Genomic DNA, 16,030 nt, shown 5'->3' on the forward strand with positions numbered 1-16,030 from the left:
CTATTTACTTGAAAAAAATCTACATACGAGTAGACCCGTGTAGTTCAAACCCATGTTGTTCAAGGGTCAACTGTACTACGTTATTCAAATGGACCTACAGAACTTGCTTTCTTTTGACTAATAGATGTTTGTTTTGATAAATATACTTTTTTCAAAAAAGTGAATTGAAGTATCCGTTTCTACCTTTAATCTCTGATAAAAAAATTTCACCATCATAGGCAATTTCAAAACTTTGGGTTACAATGTAATAAATATTCTCATTCATCTCATTGAATCTTTAAAAGCATTGAGTTTTATTTCAGAGATGGTGGTGTTCTGTTCTTAATTCTTCTTCCTGGTTTCTGTGACATTATACTAGAGTTTCCAGTTCTCTAACCTTCCTTTTTTCTTATTGGCTTCCTACTGCATTTTATCTAAGTCTTTTGTTCATTGCTCTGTGTGTCCTTAGAAATTCACGTTTTTCAGGATTATTCAACTACTATTTAACTACTATTTACATTTTATTGCCTTCTAAATGTCTTTTTATCTACCTGTAACATATAATCACTGGTGTATTAAATACTGAATCTCTTCTCTCATAAATGACCTTTCCATTTTAGTTAATGGTACTAAAACTCACTTGTATGATCTTACTCATTGCCCTCTTATCCTAATTTTATTTAGTCAGTTACTAAGGTCTGGGAACTTAAAGCATAATTTACATGCTATGAAATCCTCAGATTTTAAGCATAACATTCAATCAGTTTTGACATGCATTTCAAGACACAGAACATTTTTATTACCTCCAAAAGTTCTCTAAATGCCCATTTGCAATCAATGTTCTTCCCTTCCCTCATGAAGCAACCCGTGATCAGATTTCTATTATCATTGGTTACTTTTGCTTGTTCTAGAAACTAATATGAATGGGGTCATACAGTTCTTTAACTCAGCATGTTTTATTAGGCTTCTCATGTTGCATGATCAGTAGATTGCCCCTTTTTATTACTGAGTTGAATTCCATTTGTTTATCCATTTATCAACTGATGGACATTAGATTCTTTACAGTTTTGTGCTTCATGAATAAAGCTGCTACAGACATTCTTGTACAAGGATTTTTGTGGACATTTTCATTTCTCTTAGAATAGAACTGATGGGTCAAAGAATAAACGCGTGTTTAACTTTTGGAGAAACTGGCAGTTTTCCAAAGACATTATAACATTTTACACTTCTGTCAGCAATGTATGAGAATTCGCTTGCTCCAAATCCACTTAAGTACTTGGTGGTGTCAATCTTTTTTCATTTTAGCCATTTTGGTGGGTATGTAATAGTATCTCATTATGCTTTTACTTGTCATTTCCCTGGTGACTAATGATGGTGAGCACTTTTTCACATGGTTATTGGCCTTTTATACACTTTTGTGGTGTATTTGTTCAGACATCTTGCCCAGTTTTAAATTGGGTTGCAAGAGGACTTTATATAGTCTATATATAAGACCTTTATCAAATGATGTGTTACAAACATTTTCTTGGTGGTGTTTTTTAATAAGCAGAAGTTTTTCATTTTGATGAAGTTTAATGAATTACTGTTTTTCTTTTATGATTAGTGCTTTTTCTGTCATTAGATCTTTGCAAAGATCCAAAATTGCAAAGATATTCTTCTGTGTTTTCTTCTAGTAGCTCTTTTGTTTTAGCTTTTATGTTTCAGTCTATGATTCATCTTAAATTTATCTTTGTGTGTAGTGTAAGACTGGGTAAAAGTTTTTCCCACCTCCCCCATAAAGATTTCTAGTTGTTCTGCCTCCATTTATTGAAGAGATTATTTTCTTTTCACTCACTGAATTTCTTTATGAAAATTCCCTTGTGAAAAAAGAAATCTTTTGATTGTATATGTGTGAATCATTTCTGTCCTCTCTATTCTGTTCCACCGATCTAATTGCTTATCCTTTCACCAATTATACATTATCTTGATTAGCTTTATATAGTAAGTCTTGACTTCAGGTAGAGTGAGTTCTCCAGCTTTTGTTGTTCTTTTTCAAAATTGTTTTGCCTATTTTTGGTCCTTTGCTTTTCCAAACAAATTTTAAAATCATCTTATCAGTTTCTAGAAAAGAGTCTTGTGAGATTTTGGTTGGATTGCATTGCATCATACATTTGGAGGATTGCTGATTTTTATCAGTAGTGTCCTAGATTTTATTTTCTCACCATTTCTGCAGGTAATCGCCTCATTATCTCATACTTAAATCACCATAACTGTGATTCCTACCATTTACTGAGTACTTAGTAGGTCTAATCAACCTAGTAAGATAGATAGGTGCTACAGTAGTCCTGCCTGATCTGCGGTTTCACTTTTCTCAGTTTCACTTAACCTGCTGTCAGCTGTGGCCCAGGAGCAGATGAGCCTCCTTCTGACGTATTGTCAGGAGGTCAGTAGTAGTCTAATACTACATTAGAATGTCTACATTTTTCACCTCACTTCATCTCATCATGTAGGCATTTTATCATCTCACATCATCACAAGAAGATGAAAGATGAGTACAGTACAGTAAGATAGTTTGAGAGAGAGAGACCACACTCACATAACTCTTATTATAGTATATTGTTACAGTTGTTCTATTTTGTTATTGTTGTTAATCCCTTACAATGCCTAATGTATAAATTGAAGTTTGTCATAGGTATGTATGTACAGGAATAAAACATAGTATATATAGGTTTCGGAAGTGTCCTTAATTTCAGACATCCATTGGGGGTCTTGGAAACTATCCCCCTGCAGATAAAGGGGGGATTTCTTTATTATTATCCCTGTTTCACAGATGAGGAGACTGAAAACAGAATTTAAACAGCTTGTCTAATGTCACTCTGCTAGTGATTAGTAGAGCTGCTAATTTGAACCTAGGGAGTCTTGTTCCAGAGCTTTAAACTGCTGTGTAATTCTATTCTTCTATACGTTGTTTTGGAATTTGTTTATCTAATTTCCCCATGTTTTGTCCTTCCTGTTATGTTATCAGGCAGAATCTTGATTATTTCTATTTTTCTTTCTGTTTAACAAACCCTCAAACTCCAGTGCCGTTATTTGGATTGATATTAAACACTTAAAATGAATAAAAATGGAGGTGACACTTGTTTATTTGGCTGTTATCACCATTGCTAATTCTATTTTCTGTTTAAATTTCAGGGCATTTGAATCTGAAATTCGATTTTACAGTGGAAATGACCCTCTGGATGTTTGGGATAGGTGGGTCTTTTTTTATTTAACAAGGGCACTGGAAACTTAACAGATGAGTTATGGCCATGCTTCTCAAATTAGGGTGTACAGAGCAGTGTGTCAGTACAAAGTGGTGTCTTGGGGACACAGAGAGATAGAGTAATCACAGTGTTTCTTCCTGAGGTGGTCACGACTGAAGAAATTTCAAATTTATGGCATGCACCTGAGAGCTACACCCTTTTATCCCCATACCCATTACTTCCCAGAAGCGCATGTTAGCAATATTTGGAAAAGTTTGAGGGATATATGCTTAGGACGTGTTATTGAGTACCTTTAAATAAACATACTTTCAAATTAGATATTTCTGCTTAAGAAAGTCAAGAATGGGTCTTGGTGCAAGAATAAAAGTGCACATTAAACTTTAAAATTATTCTTTTCGTGGCCTGGGTGGCTCAGTCAGTTGGGTGTCTGCCTTTAGCTCAGGTCAGGATCCTGGAGTCCTGGGATCAAGTCCCACAGTGAGCTTCATGCTCAGCGGGAAATCTGCTTCTTCCTCTCCCCCTGCTCCTTCTCTCACTCACTCTCTCTCAAATAAAGAAAATCTTTAAAAAATAAGTAAATAAATAAATAAAATTATTCTTTTCCTTTCCATTCAGGTATATTAACTGGACAGAGCAGAACTATCCTCAGGGGGGGAAAGAGAGTAATATGTCGACATTATTAGAAAGAGCTGTTGAAGCACTACAAGGAGAAAAACGATACTATAATGATCCCCGATTTCTTAGTCTCTGGCTTAAATTGGTAAGTCTTTCTCAAGTGCTGTGTGAGTTTAAAATATTAAGACAGGAGATTTTCTCTAGAGCTTTCTGGTACACACCAAAAAATGGCAAAACCTGAGCCATTTAGTAGGTACTAAACATTTAATACATATTCAATGTTTGTTAAATTGATTCTATTTAAAGATGGATTTTAATGTAAGGGGTTTTTTTTAGTGATCATAAAGCCTATATACCTCCTTATGGGAGTGGATTATTTATTTCAAATATAACTGGGCCATGCAACTGTCCTGGGGGAAAATATATAGGAGCCAACACATGGCAATAGTATGATTGTTTGTGAAAAAGTTTTTGTAGGTGATTCTGGTATCTCTTTGTCCCCTTTCTGAGAATCAATACCATGAAAAGGTAATTTTTTTATGTGGTATGTTGCTACATCCAAAAATATCTGCCTGACCACTTTATACAGTCTCATTTGACATGTAGTTCTTTTATTTCTAGAACACTCTTGAGGATTTTTTTATGAAAACATCTTCAAATAAGATAATGACCAAAATTTCTTAGGTATCAATTTCATTGCCTTTATCCTAAAAGAGATTAGAAAAAGTAAGTGATAAATATTTAGAATAAAATGTTAGATAATAGATAATTAGATAATGGATAACTAGGTACTTACAAAAATAAATTATTTTTATTAAAAATAAAAAATGAACTATAAAAATAGATAATTATATAATAGATTAGATAATTCTAAATAATAGAATATTTACAACAGCCATTGTAATATGATAAAATATTGACATTTGAAACTGATAAAATTTCTGGCTAAGATATATCTTTTGAGACCTTATCTTAAACCTCAAATATCACTAATAAAGGAAATTAGGTGAGTCCTGAAGGCATAAGCTATATTGGTTTCTGTAGGACATTTGACATGTCTTGGCATCATTATTGACAAGTTGGAGAAATTAACTTTGGAGTATTAGTGACAGGAGTTTATGCGAAGGATGGTACCCAAAGAATGCTAAACAGATTTGTTAGCATGGGCTATGGTCCCTGGTGGCTTACTAATGGATTTTGTTCTTCATTCCATCCTATATAATATTCTTATCCTAAATAATGTTCTTACATGTGATTTACTAAAAGTTTGGACTAGATAAACCTCTCAAGTAATTCTTTAACCCAGGATTCTATGGTTATATTTAGTTGGAGCTATTAAAAGTAACAATTAATTGGAATAATTTTTCTGTTCACAAATGCTAACCTGGTGCTGGTACTGGAGAGTAATGATATTATCAAAACATAAAAAGCACAGTCTAGACCAGAGCTACTGGAAGAATGATCTGTAGGCTGTTCAAGATAAGTATAAAAGTTCAGAGCAAGCATTTAGAAGTTTTGCTAGGTTTTGTTAACAAATTTGACATTGCCACAACATCCAAACACATCATCGTTTTTCTAGTAACTTCTGTTTTTATTGTATTTTTAAAAAATACCAGTCAACAATGGGAAAAAAAAAATATATCAGTCAACAATGGAATGGAAACTTGAAACGCTCACACACCAAAACTATTCCCTTTCCCATAGGCAATCTGAGAAGCGCTAGTCTAGACAACCCTCAGATTCAAATGAACAGCCCTAGAATGATCAGCAATAATTAGAACTTTGTAGATGGTTAACAGGGTGTATATCGAACTATTTTGCTGGGGTTTTTTTCTTTATGAAATGGTCAAGAGGAGTAACATTTGGGTTTCTCACACTACTTTCTTTGCTTTGCAAAAAAATTTCTCCAGTCTGAGTTATTTTTACAAGGGATAACTACAATCTAGCTAAGGGAAAAAATTGTTCTTAGGAAATATCCAGGATTTTTAGTTAAAAGTGTAAAGTTGTTTTAGTTGGCTTATTAGGGGTTACCAAAAAAATTTGTTTAACTTTTGGATATACTGATCTAACCATGTGGTCCTTTTATTTATATTATTCCTTAAGTAATCTCATTCAACACTCTAGAATAATTTGATCTTTATTGGCTGTTTCGTGCTGAACCAGAGCTATTTAGAAAGCCATTAACAAGTGCAGTCACTGTTAACCTTTATTTATGTAGTAACAGATATCAAGGACCGTATCTGATACTGATAACATATTCAGAATTAGAACTTTGCTTGAATTGCTATCACATATGGGAAAATATCACTCATTTGGATAAGCAGAAAACTCCACTTATTGAGTTACTACAAAATTAAACTATAAAATACTAGCTGTTTTTGTCAAAGATATAAATGAAGTATTTCATTTATTCAATTTTCTATCAGGCCCTGGCTAGGGATTGGGATATAGTGGATAGTAATGTTTTGTGCCTTTGTGGAGCTTACTTTATTGGGAAAGACAGATGTTAAGCATTTAATTGTCACAAAACAGAAAGCAGGAAAGTATTGAGTTGTGTAGGAGGGATACATACAAGGAGGACTTAACCTAGGCTAGACAATCAGGAATAGGTAGAGATGAGACAAAATATTTCTAGTAAATAAACAGGAGAAAATGTTAGCCTCCTTAGTCGTGGAAGAACTCCTAATTAGAATGCTGAAATGCCATTTTTATATGAAATTAGAAACTTAAAAATAGGTATTTTCTGTGAAATTAGTATTTGGGAATAACTACTAGCATTTTAAATTTGTACAACCTTATTAGAAAGCGAGTTGTTACTTTTTGGGGTGCCTGGGTGGCTCAGTTGGTTAGGCGTCTGCCTTTGGCTCAGGTCATGATCCCAGGGTCCTGGGATCAAGTCCCACACTGGGCTCCCTATTCTGCAGGGAGTCTACTTTTCCCTCTGCCCTCTGCTGCTCCCCCTGCTCATACTCTCTTTCTCTCTGTCAAATAAATAAATAGATAAAAATCTTAAAAAAAAAAAAAAGCAATTTGTTACTTTTTAACATAGTTCTAGTTCTAGAAATTTATCTTAAGAGAGTAATACGAAATATGAAAGGTTGTGTGCATGAAGATACTTGTTAAAGAATTATTTGCAATTGGGCAAAATAGAAGCTGTATATCCAAAAAATGAAGGAGTGGCTAAATGATGGAAGATTACTGGATGGAAAATTATTTATCTAAAAACAATAAAGAGTAAGTAGCAGCATGGAAAAATGAACGATGGATTGTTAAGTGGAATAAAAGCAAATTTTCTTATGATTAAAACTTTATAAAATGATAAAAACCCTTTTATCCTGTGTAAAATGATATATGTTCTTTTTTTCCTTAAGAAAAAAGTGTATATCAAACTGTTAATGATGTGGGATTTTTATTGACCTGTTCTCCTATCTTCTTACAACTAGAATTCTCTACATTGTATCTGGTCTTAGAAGACCCTTCTATAATACAGACTTGACCATGTCATTCCTCTGCTTATAGCTCTCCCGCCCCAACACACATACATTCACTATCCGGTAGATTTAAAATTAATTATCTTGACATTTAAGACCTGTCACACCCTTTTTTCCAAGCTCCTGTCTTGTCTGCATCCCTTTTCTCTGTCTAGTATGCCCTTCCTTTCCCATTCTCTACCAGATCTAAGTCTATTCCTCCTTCAAGGCCACATTCGAATGTCATACCTTCTTGAAGTCTTTCCTTCTCATCCCGTTTTCTTACAAATTAATCTCTTTTGTCTACTTTTTATGTCTTCCCAGTATAGTCCTCATAACATTGTATTATAATAGATATATATTTTTTCAATGCAGAAATTACATATAGTAACTCCAATGATTGTTTGGCGTATAAAAGACAGTGAGTAGAAACTGGTTAACTGTTAATGCTTTTAATTTGTTACAGGGGCATTTATGCAATGAGCCTTTGGATATGTACAGTTATTTACACAGCCAAGGGATTGGTGTTTCACTTGCTCAGTTCTATATCTCATGGGCTGAAGAATATGAAGCTAGAGAAAACTTTAAGAAAGCAGATAAGATATTTCAGGAGGGGATTCAACAGAAGGCCGAACCACTGGACCGACTGCAGTCACAGCACCGGTAAACTTCTCTGGAGCTTGTCTTCCCTCTTGCAAACTAATAGATATAAATGGTTGGTTTTGCATCTGAGTAAAATGCTCTCCATGAATTGGCAAGTTTACTTAGTTACTATTTAATTTTTTAAAAGACCAGTTAATTTTTTAATTTAATATAGAGTAAAATCTACTCCTTGGTATACAATTCTGTAAGTTTTCACAAATGAATAGAGACATGTAACCATTACCATGATCAGGATATACAATAGTTCCATCACTCCACAGAACTTCCTCATGCTCTCACCCTTTGTAGTTCAATACTTATTCTCATCCCCAAACCCCAGCAACCACTGATCTATTCTCCAGCCCTATAGTTTTGCCTTTTCCATAATATCACATAAATGGCATCATACAATGTAGCCTTTTGAGTCTGACTGCTTTCATTTAGCATAATGCATTTCAGTTGTTAAATTGGTTCTACTTTAAAGATGGATTTTATATGTATATTCTGAATACAAGTTTTTTGCCAGGTATGTGACTTGTAAATCTTCTCCCAATTTAACCGTGGTCTATTTGTTCTCTTAACAGTGTGTTTTATAGAACCAGAGTTTTTAATTTCGAAGAAGTCTAACTTATTTATTTTTGTGTGGATCAGGCTCTTGGTATGTCTGAGAACTCTGTTTAGCGAAAGGTTGCAAACATTTTCTATGTTTTCATCTTGAAATTTTTAAAAAAAGTTCTGAGTATAGTTGATAACACAACATTGCATTAGTTTCAGGTGTATAGCATAGTGATTCAACAAGTTGATACATTATGCTGTGCTCATCACAACTGTAGCTATCATCTGTCACCATACAAGGCCCTTACAATATCACTGACTATATTTCTTATGCTGTATCTTTTATTCCCATGACTTATTCATTCCATAACTGGAAACCTGTGTCTCCCTCTCCTTTTCACCCATTTTGCCCAGGCCACCCACCCCGTCCCCTCTGGCAACCATCAGTTTATTCTCTGTATTTATAGGTCTTATTTTGCTCTTTGTTTTTTCCTTTTTTTTCTTTTAGATTCCACATATGAGTGAAATCACATGGTATTTGTCTTTCTCAGTCTGACTTATTTCACTTAGAATGATATGCTCTGGGTAAATCCATGTTGTCACCAGTGACACCGTCTCATACTTTTTTATGGCTGCATAATATTCCATTATCCATATACATACAATATCTTCCTTATCTGTCTTTTGATAGACACTTAGGTTGCTTCTATATCTTAGCTATTGTAAATAATGCTGCAATAAACATAGGTGTGCATATATCTTTTTGAATTAGTGTTTTTGTTTTCTTTGGGTAAATACCAAGTAGTGAAATTAGGGATTATATGGTATTTCTATTTTTATTATTTTTTTAAAGATTTATATATTTATTTTAGAGCACACAAGTAGGGGTAGGGGCAGAGGGAGAGTCTTCAAGCAGACTCCCCCCTGAGGGTGGAGCCTGACATGGGGCTCAATCCCATGACCCATGAGATCACAACCTGAGCTGAAACCAAGAGCTGGACACCCAAACAACTGAGCCACCCAGGCGCCCCAATCTTGAAGTTTTTATAGTTTTACTTTTATATTTAGATCTCTGATCCATTTTGAGTTAATTTTTGTAGAAAGTGTTGATCAAGGTTCTTTTTTTTGCATACGAACCCCCATTGTTCTTGTACTACTTGTTGAAAAGATTTTCTCCATTTAATTGACTTTGCACCTTTGTCAGAAATCATATTTGACACAAAAAAAACCTCGTATTTGTGTAGGTTTATTTCTGTTGTTCTGTTCTTTTGATCTGTGTATCTGTTAATTAGTGTATACCACAGTATCTAGGTTGCTCTGGCTTTATAGTAAGTCTAGAAATTGGGTAGATATGAGACTTCCAACTTTGTTCTTCTTTTTAGCTCTTCTAGTTCCTTTGACTTTCTGTATAAGTTCTAGAATCAGCTTCCAGGATTTTGATTAGTATTGTGCATAAATTTGGTATATTTCTCCATTTATTTAGATCTTTGATTTCTTTGAGTAAGCGTCGGTAGTATTTGTCTTTTGAGGAATTGACTCATTTCATCTATGAGTTTATGAGCATAGAGTTGTTTATAGTATTTATTTTCTTTTTAATATCTGTAGGTTATATAGTGATCTCCCCTCTTTAATTCCTGATATTGTTAATTTGTGTCTTCTCTTTTTTCCCTTAGACTGGCTAGAAGTTTATCGATTTTATTGATCTTTTTAGAGAGCCAGCTTTTGATTTCATTGCTTTTTCTTAATTGATTTTTTCTTCTTTTTTTTTTTATTAATTTCTACTCTTTATTATTTCCTTCTTTGTGCTTGCTTTGAGTTTAACTTGCACTTTTTCTAGTTTAAGGTGATAGCATTTCACTAATTCTAGATCGTTCTTATCTAATATAAAAATTATCTTCTAAACACTGCTTTAGCTATATCCCACAAATTTTGAAATAATACCATATTTTTCATTTTCATTCAGCTCAAATTTTTTTATTTCCCATATGTTGTCCCTTTGACCCATGGGTTATTTAGAGGTGTATTAATTTAGGCGCCTGGGTGGCACAGCGGTTGGGCGTCTGCCTTCGACTCAGGGCGTGATCCTGGTGTTGTGGGATCGAGCCCCACATTGGGCTCCTCCGCTGTGAGCCTGCTTCTTCCTCTCCCACTCCCCCTGCTTGTGTTCCCTCTCTCACTGGCTGTCTATCTCTGTCAAATAAATAAATAAAATCTTTAAAAAAAAAAAAAAAGAAGTGTATTAATTTAATTGGGAAATGTTTGGAGATTTTTCAGATGTCTCTCTGTTACTGATTTCTAGTTTAATTCCATTATGGTCAGAGAACATAATTTGTATGGTTTCAGCTTTTTTTAATTTATTAAGTTTTGTTTTATGGCCCAGAATATGGTCTGTTGTTGGTAAATATTCCATGGACACTTGAAAAATATGTGTTTTCTGCTGTTTAGGGGTGGAATGTTTTTTAAATGTTATTTAGGTCAAATTGATGGGTAGTCTGTTCTGGTCTTCTGTTTCCTTGCTGATTTTCTGACTACTTGTTCTATCAGTTACTGAGAGAGGAATTTTGAAGTTCCTTTTATTATGAATTTGTCTATTTCTTCTCTAAGTCCCATTTCTTTTTGCTTTATATATTTTGAAGTTCTGAAGCATACACATTTAGAATTGATCCCTTTATCATTATATAATGTCTGTCTTTATCACTGGTCATACACATTCTGAAGTCTCCTCGGTCTGATATTAGTACAGCCACTCTGGCTTTCTTTTGTTTATATGATATATCTTTTTCCTTTCCTTTTTTTTTTTTTTTTAACAGTTTTAGAGTTGTGTGACCATGACCACTGCCTAATTTTAGAACATATTTAACAGCCCCAAATGAACTCCATACTCAAGAGTAGTCACTTCCCATTCCCACTCAGCCACTTCCAGGCAACTGCTTATCTGCTTTCTCTATCTAGCTTTGCCTATTCTGGGCTTGGCACATAAATGGAATCCTATGTTATGTGGTCTTTTGTGACTGGCTTCTTTCACTTAGCATACTGTTTTGAAGGTTCATCATAGTCTGTTCATCATTGATGAACATACTTGTGTCATATTAGTATTTCATTCCTTTCTATTGCTCAGTAATATGCCATTCAATGGCTATGCCACGTTTTGTTTATCCATTCATCAATTAATGAGTATTTAGGTTGTGTCCATTTTTTGGCTATTGTGAAATAATGCTGCTGCAAACATTCATGATGCAGGCTTTTGCATGGATTTTTTTTTTTCATTTTTATCCCATATCTTCATATTTAAAGTGGGTTTCTTATACACAGCAAATAGTTGGGTCTTGTTTTTTCCTCAGCTCTTTTTTTTTTCAAAGATTTTATTTATTCGACAGAGAAAAAGACAGCCAGTGAGAGAGGAAACACAAGCAGGGGGAGTGGGAGAGGAAGAAGCAGAGGAGCCTAATGCAGGGCTTGATCCCAGGACTCTGGGATCACGCCCTGAGCCGAAGGCAGATGCTTAACAACTGAGCCACACAGGCACCCCCCTTGGCTCTTATAATATCTTTTCAAATGGTGTATTTAGAACATTTACTTTAATTTTTAATTGTGTTCAATTTAGATCTATTATTTTCTTATTTGTTCTCAATTTGTTCTCTATCTTTTGTTCCTTTGTTGCTTCTTTCCTAACTTCTTTTGGATTGTCTAAATATTGTTTAATATTTCATTTTAATTTTTTTATTGGCTTTTTTTGTCTGTTACTATTTTTTTTAGTGGTTGTCTAGGGTATATTATAAACAGACCTCACCTTTCACGGTCTACCTAGAGTTGATATTTTACCACTTCAAGTAAAAAAAATATAGACGCTTTTTAATCATCTAGATCCCTTGATCTTCCCTACTTTTTTGGTATCCTTGTTTTATGTATTACATCTACATACACTGAAAACCCCACCAGACAATGTTATAATTTTTGTTTTTTTTTTTTTTAAAGATTTTTATTTATTTATTTGACAGAAATAGAGACAGCCAGTGAGGGAGGGAACACAAGCAGGCGGAGTGGGAGAGGAAGAAGCAGGCTTGTAGCAGAGGAGCCTGATGTGGGGCTCGATCCCAGAATGCCGGGATCACGCCCTGAGCCGAAGGCAGACGCTTAACCGCTGTGCCACCCAGGCGCCCCATAATTTTTGTTTTCAACAGTCTTACATATTTAAAGAACTTTGGAGGAAAATGTCTTTTGTAGTCATCATTTTTGTTCTTTCTTCATTCCTGAAGTCCTAAGTTCTCTTCCAGTGTGATTTCCCTTTAGCCCGAGAGGTTTGTTTAGCCATTCATTTAGCGTGAGCCTATGGCTAATAAATTCCCTTAGTTTTTCTTCATCTGAGAATGTCTTCATTTCATCCTCATTCCTGAAGGATATTTTTGCTGGATGTAGAATTCCGGGTCAACAGTTCTTTTCTTTTTTTTCTTTTCTTTTTTTAAATTAAATTTTATTTATTTGAGAAAGAGCACAAGCCGTGGGGAGAAGCAGTGGGAGGAGAATCAGACTCCCCAGTGAGCAGGGAGCCTGAAATGGGGCTCTCTCCCAGGAGCCTGGGATCATGACCTGAGCCAAAGGCAGCCACTTAACCAACTGAGCCACCTAGGTGCCCCTCAACAGTTCTTTTCTTTCGGTACGTTAAAGATGTTGTTTCACTGTCTTCTGGACTCCATGATTTCTGATGAGAATAGTTCCTACTCTGTATGTAATATGTTGATTTTCTCTGGGTGCATTTAAGATTTTTTTCTTTTCTTTCTTTTTTTTTTTTTTAAGATTTTATTTATTTGAGAGAGAGTGAGAGAGAGCACGCACAAGTAGGGGGGAGGGGTAGAGGGAGAAGCAGGTTCCCCGCTGAACAAGGAGCCAACATGGGACTCAGTCCCAGGACCCTGGGATTATGACCCGATAGGAAGGCAGACGCTTAACTGATTGAGCCACCCAGGCGCCCCTAAGATTTTTTTCTTTAACATTGTTATTCAGAAGTTTGATTATGATGTGTCTAAATATGTGTGATTCCCTCTGCATTGAAACGATTTGGGGTTTACTGAGCTTTTTGAATTTGTAAATGTATGCCTTTCATAAAATTTGTGAAGTTTTCAGCCATTATTTATTTCTGGACTTTTATGTCTTTTTCTGGGACTTTAGTTACACATATGTTAGACTTTTTGATGTTGTTCCATCGGCTCCTGAAGCTCTTTTTTATTGTTAAGTTTTTGTTTTTATTTATTTATTTTTTTAAGATTTTATTTATTTATTTGTCAGACAGAGAGAGCACGAGGAAGGGGAGCGGCAGGCAGAGGGAGAAGCAGGTTTCCTGCCGAGCAAGGAGCCCAACACAGGGCTCAATCCCAGGACCCTGGGGTCATGACCTGAGCTGAAGGCAGATGCTTAACCCACTGAGCCATCCGGCACCCCTGTTTTTGTTTTTAATTCTTTAACGTTTCTTTTTTCTGTTCTTCAGAGTGGCTAATTTTTGTTGATTTGTCCTCAGGTTCATTTACTCTTTCCTTAGCCAGCTCCATTCTGATATTGAGTTCATTCAGTAAATTTTTTATTTCAGATAATATGGTTTTCAGGTCTAAATTTTCCATTTGGTTCTTTTTTATGGTTTTTGTGTTTCTGCTGAGAACTTCTTCTTTCTATTCATTTCAGATGTTTTAATCTTCATTTCTTAGAGTGTCGTTATAATAGTTGCTTTTAAATTTCTGTTTGAAAATTCCCATCACCTAGGTCGTCTTGATTTTGATATGTGTTGATTGCCTTTTTCTTTGAGAATTGATCATATTTTCCTGGTTCTTTGTCTGTCAAGTCATTTTGGATTATATCCTGGACATTTGTCCTGTTACTATGTTATTAAACTCTGAGTCCTGTTGATTGATATTCTCTGGGGAATACTGATATTTTTGTCTTAGTAGGCAACCAACCATCAGATATCACAAGCTCTTTCTCATGTGGATAGTGGTTCCATTGGCAGTTCAATTTTCAAGACCTTTGGATCTATCCCATGTGTAGGCTGCTCAGTGGTTAGTCTAGGACTTGGGCAATGGTTTATATCATACTTCAGTTCTCAAAGCCTTTTCTGTGTTCCTTTGGGCCTGCCTTCTGCGTGCATAGCTCAGGAGTGAGTCCAGGACTTGTGCCAATTCATGTAGAGAATTAGGAGATCCCCTTCTTCAGTTCATCCTCTCCAGTACCTCTCCCACATTTGTTGGCCCTCAGAGTCTCCTTTTCCCAGTACTCTGGCCAGAAAGATGAGGTTTTAGCTTCCCACACCATCGTTGCAACAATTTAAAACCACAAGAGAAAAGAGAAGAAGAAGAAGAAAAAAAAACAGGAAACAACCCTGTGTGGGTTGTTTCTTCAAGTTTGACTCCTCTCTACAGTCCACTTGCTTTTGTTTACTTTTTCAGAGGCCTCAGTTGCTTTCTTTGTATTTTGTTTATAGTTTTTAATTCTACCTGGTGAGAGAGAGGCTACCGTCGGCTTTCTCCGTCTTGGCCAGCACTTGCAGTTTATTCTGGTTTTTACCCTTTGGATAATATGTAAAGCTTTGGCAGCAGCACAGGAAGTTTAATCTTCAAACTTCTCCCAGCTTTGCTAAAGTAAAATGACATGTGGGATACAACTTCATTTCATATGGTTTGGGAAAAAATGGTATGGGGGTGAGCAGTGTGCCTAGAGACAGCAAGAGACATAGACAGTGATAAAGTAGATGTGGCAAGATGTTAACAGTTGCTGAATCTAGGTGAAAGCATATGGGGGCTCATTTACTCTCCCAACTATTTTGTAAGTTTAAGAAGTTGATGGGAAACTCTGACCTTAATAAATTCTTTAATCTTAGTCACCCTGATCTGATCCTCAGATCAGCCTAATGGTACCCTACAGTGTATGCTAATTGGTGGAACTTGGACATTTAAAGGGGAAGTTAAATCATCCTATTCCAAACTTTCTCTGATTTCAAGGTAGCTTTCTTTATTCCTGAGAGAATAAATACTTTCTTTGGGTTATTTCTCTATATTTCTTCTCCCTTGTTTTAATAAATTAGAAATTTTGATTCTGGTGAGTAGTGTTCATCTCCCCCAAAAGTTAATTGCCCATTCTCTTACTTTTAGACAATTCCAAGCTCGGGTGTCTCGGCAAACTGTGTTGGCACTTGAGAAAGAAGAGGAGGAGGAAGTTTTTGGATCTTCTGTACCACAACGAAGCACACTGGCTGAACTAAAAAGCAAAGGGAAAAAGACAGCAAGAGCTCCAATCAGCCGTGTAGGAGGTGCTCTTAAGGGTAGGTTTGTTAAGTGTTATTATGGGAAGCTCTTAGTCTCGGGTGGTAGGCAAATTATGTAAAGAGATAATGTATAAATATATATGTGGACACTGTCCTGGTTTTCTGAATACTAGGTAGCAGAAAGAAGGAAGTCTTCAGAGAGCTGAGATTATAGTATGCAGCAAAAGCAAAACATGTCAGCAATTTTGTTTCTTAATTAAGAAAAACCTAATATATAGGAA

General features: G+C 35.3%; 1 protein-coding gene across 3 annotated transcripts in view; it reads left to right on the plus strand.

The window, feature by feature from the left end:
- Positions 1–16,030, plus strand: part of BUB1B (BUB1 mitotic checkpoint serine/threonine kinase B) — a 48,096-nt gene that overhangs the window by 4,474 nt on the left and 27,592 nt on the right. For all 3 annotated transcript variants that reach the window (XM_045816283.2, XM_045816277.2, XM_045816293.2), the window contains exons 3-6: positions 3,151–3,210; positions 3,837–3,981; positions 7,773–7,969; positions 15,637–15,806. In XM_045816283.2, coding sequence (XP_045672239.1) covers positions 3,151–3,210; positions 3,837–3,981; positions 7,773–7,969; positions 15,637–15,806 — 572 coding nt within the window. The remainder of the gene's footprint in view (positions 1–3,150; positions 3,211–3,836; positions 3,982–7,772; positions 7,970–15,636; positions 15,807–16,030) is intronic.

Source organism: Ursus americanus, chromosome 36 (assembly GCF_024610735.1).
Source record: "Ursus americanus isolate L20-20 chromosome 36, mUrsAme1.1.p, whole genome shotgun sequence".
Lineage (NCBI taxonomy): Eukaryota > Metazoa > Chordata > Mammalia > Carnivora > Ursidae > Ursus > Ursus americanus.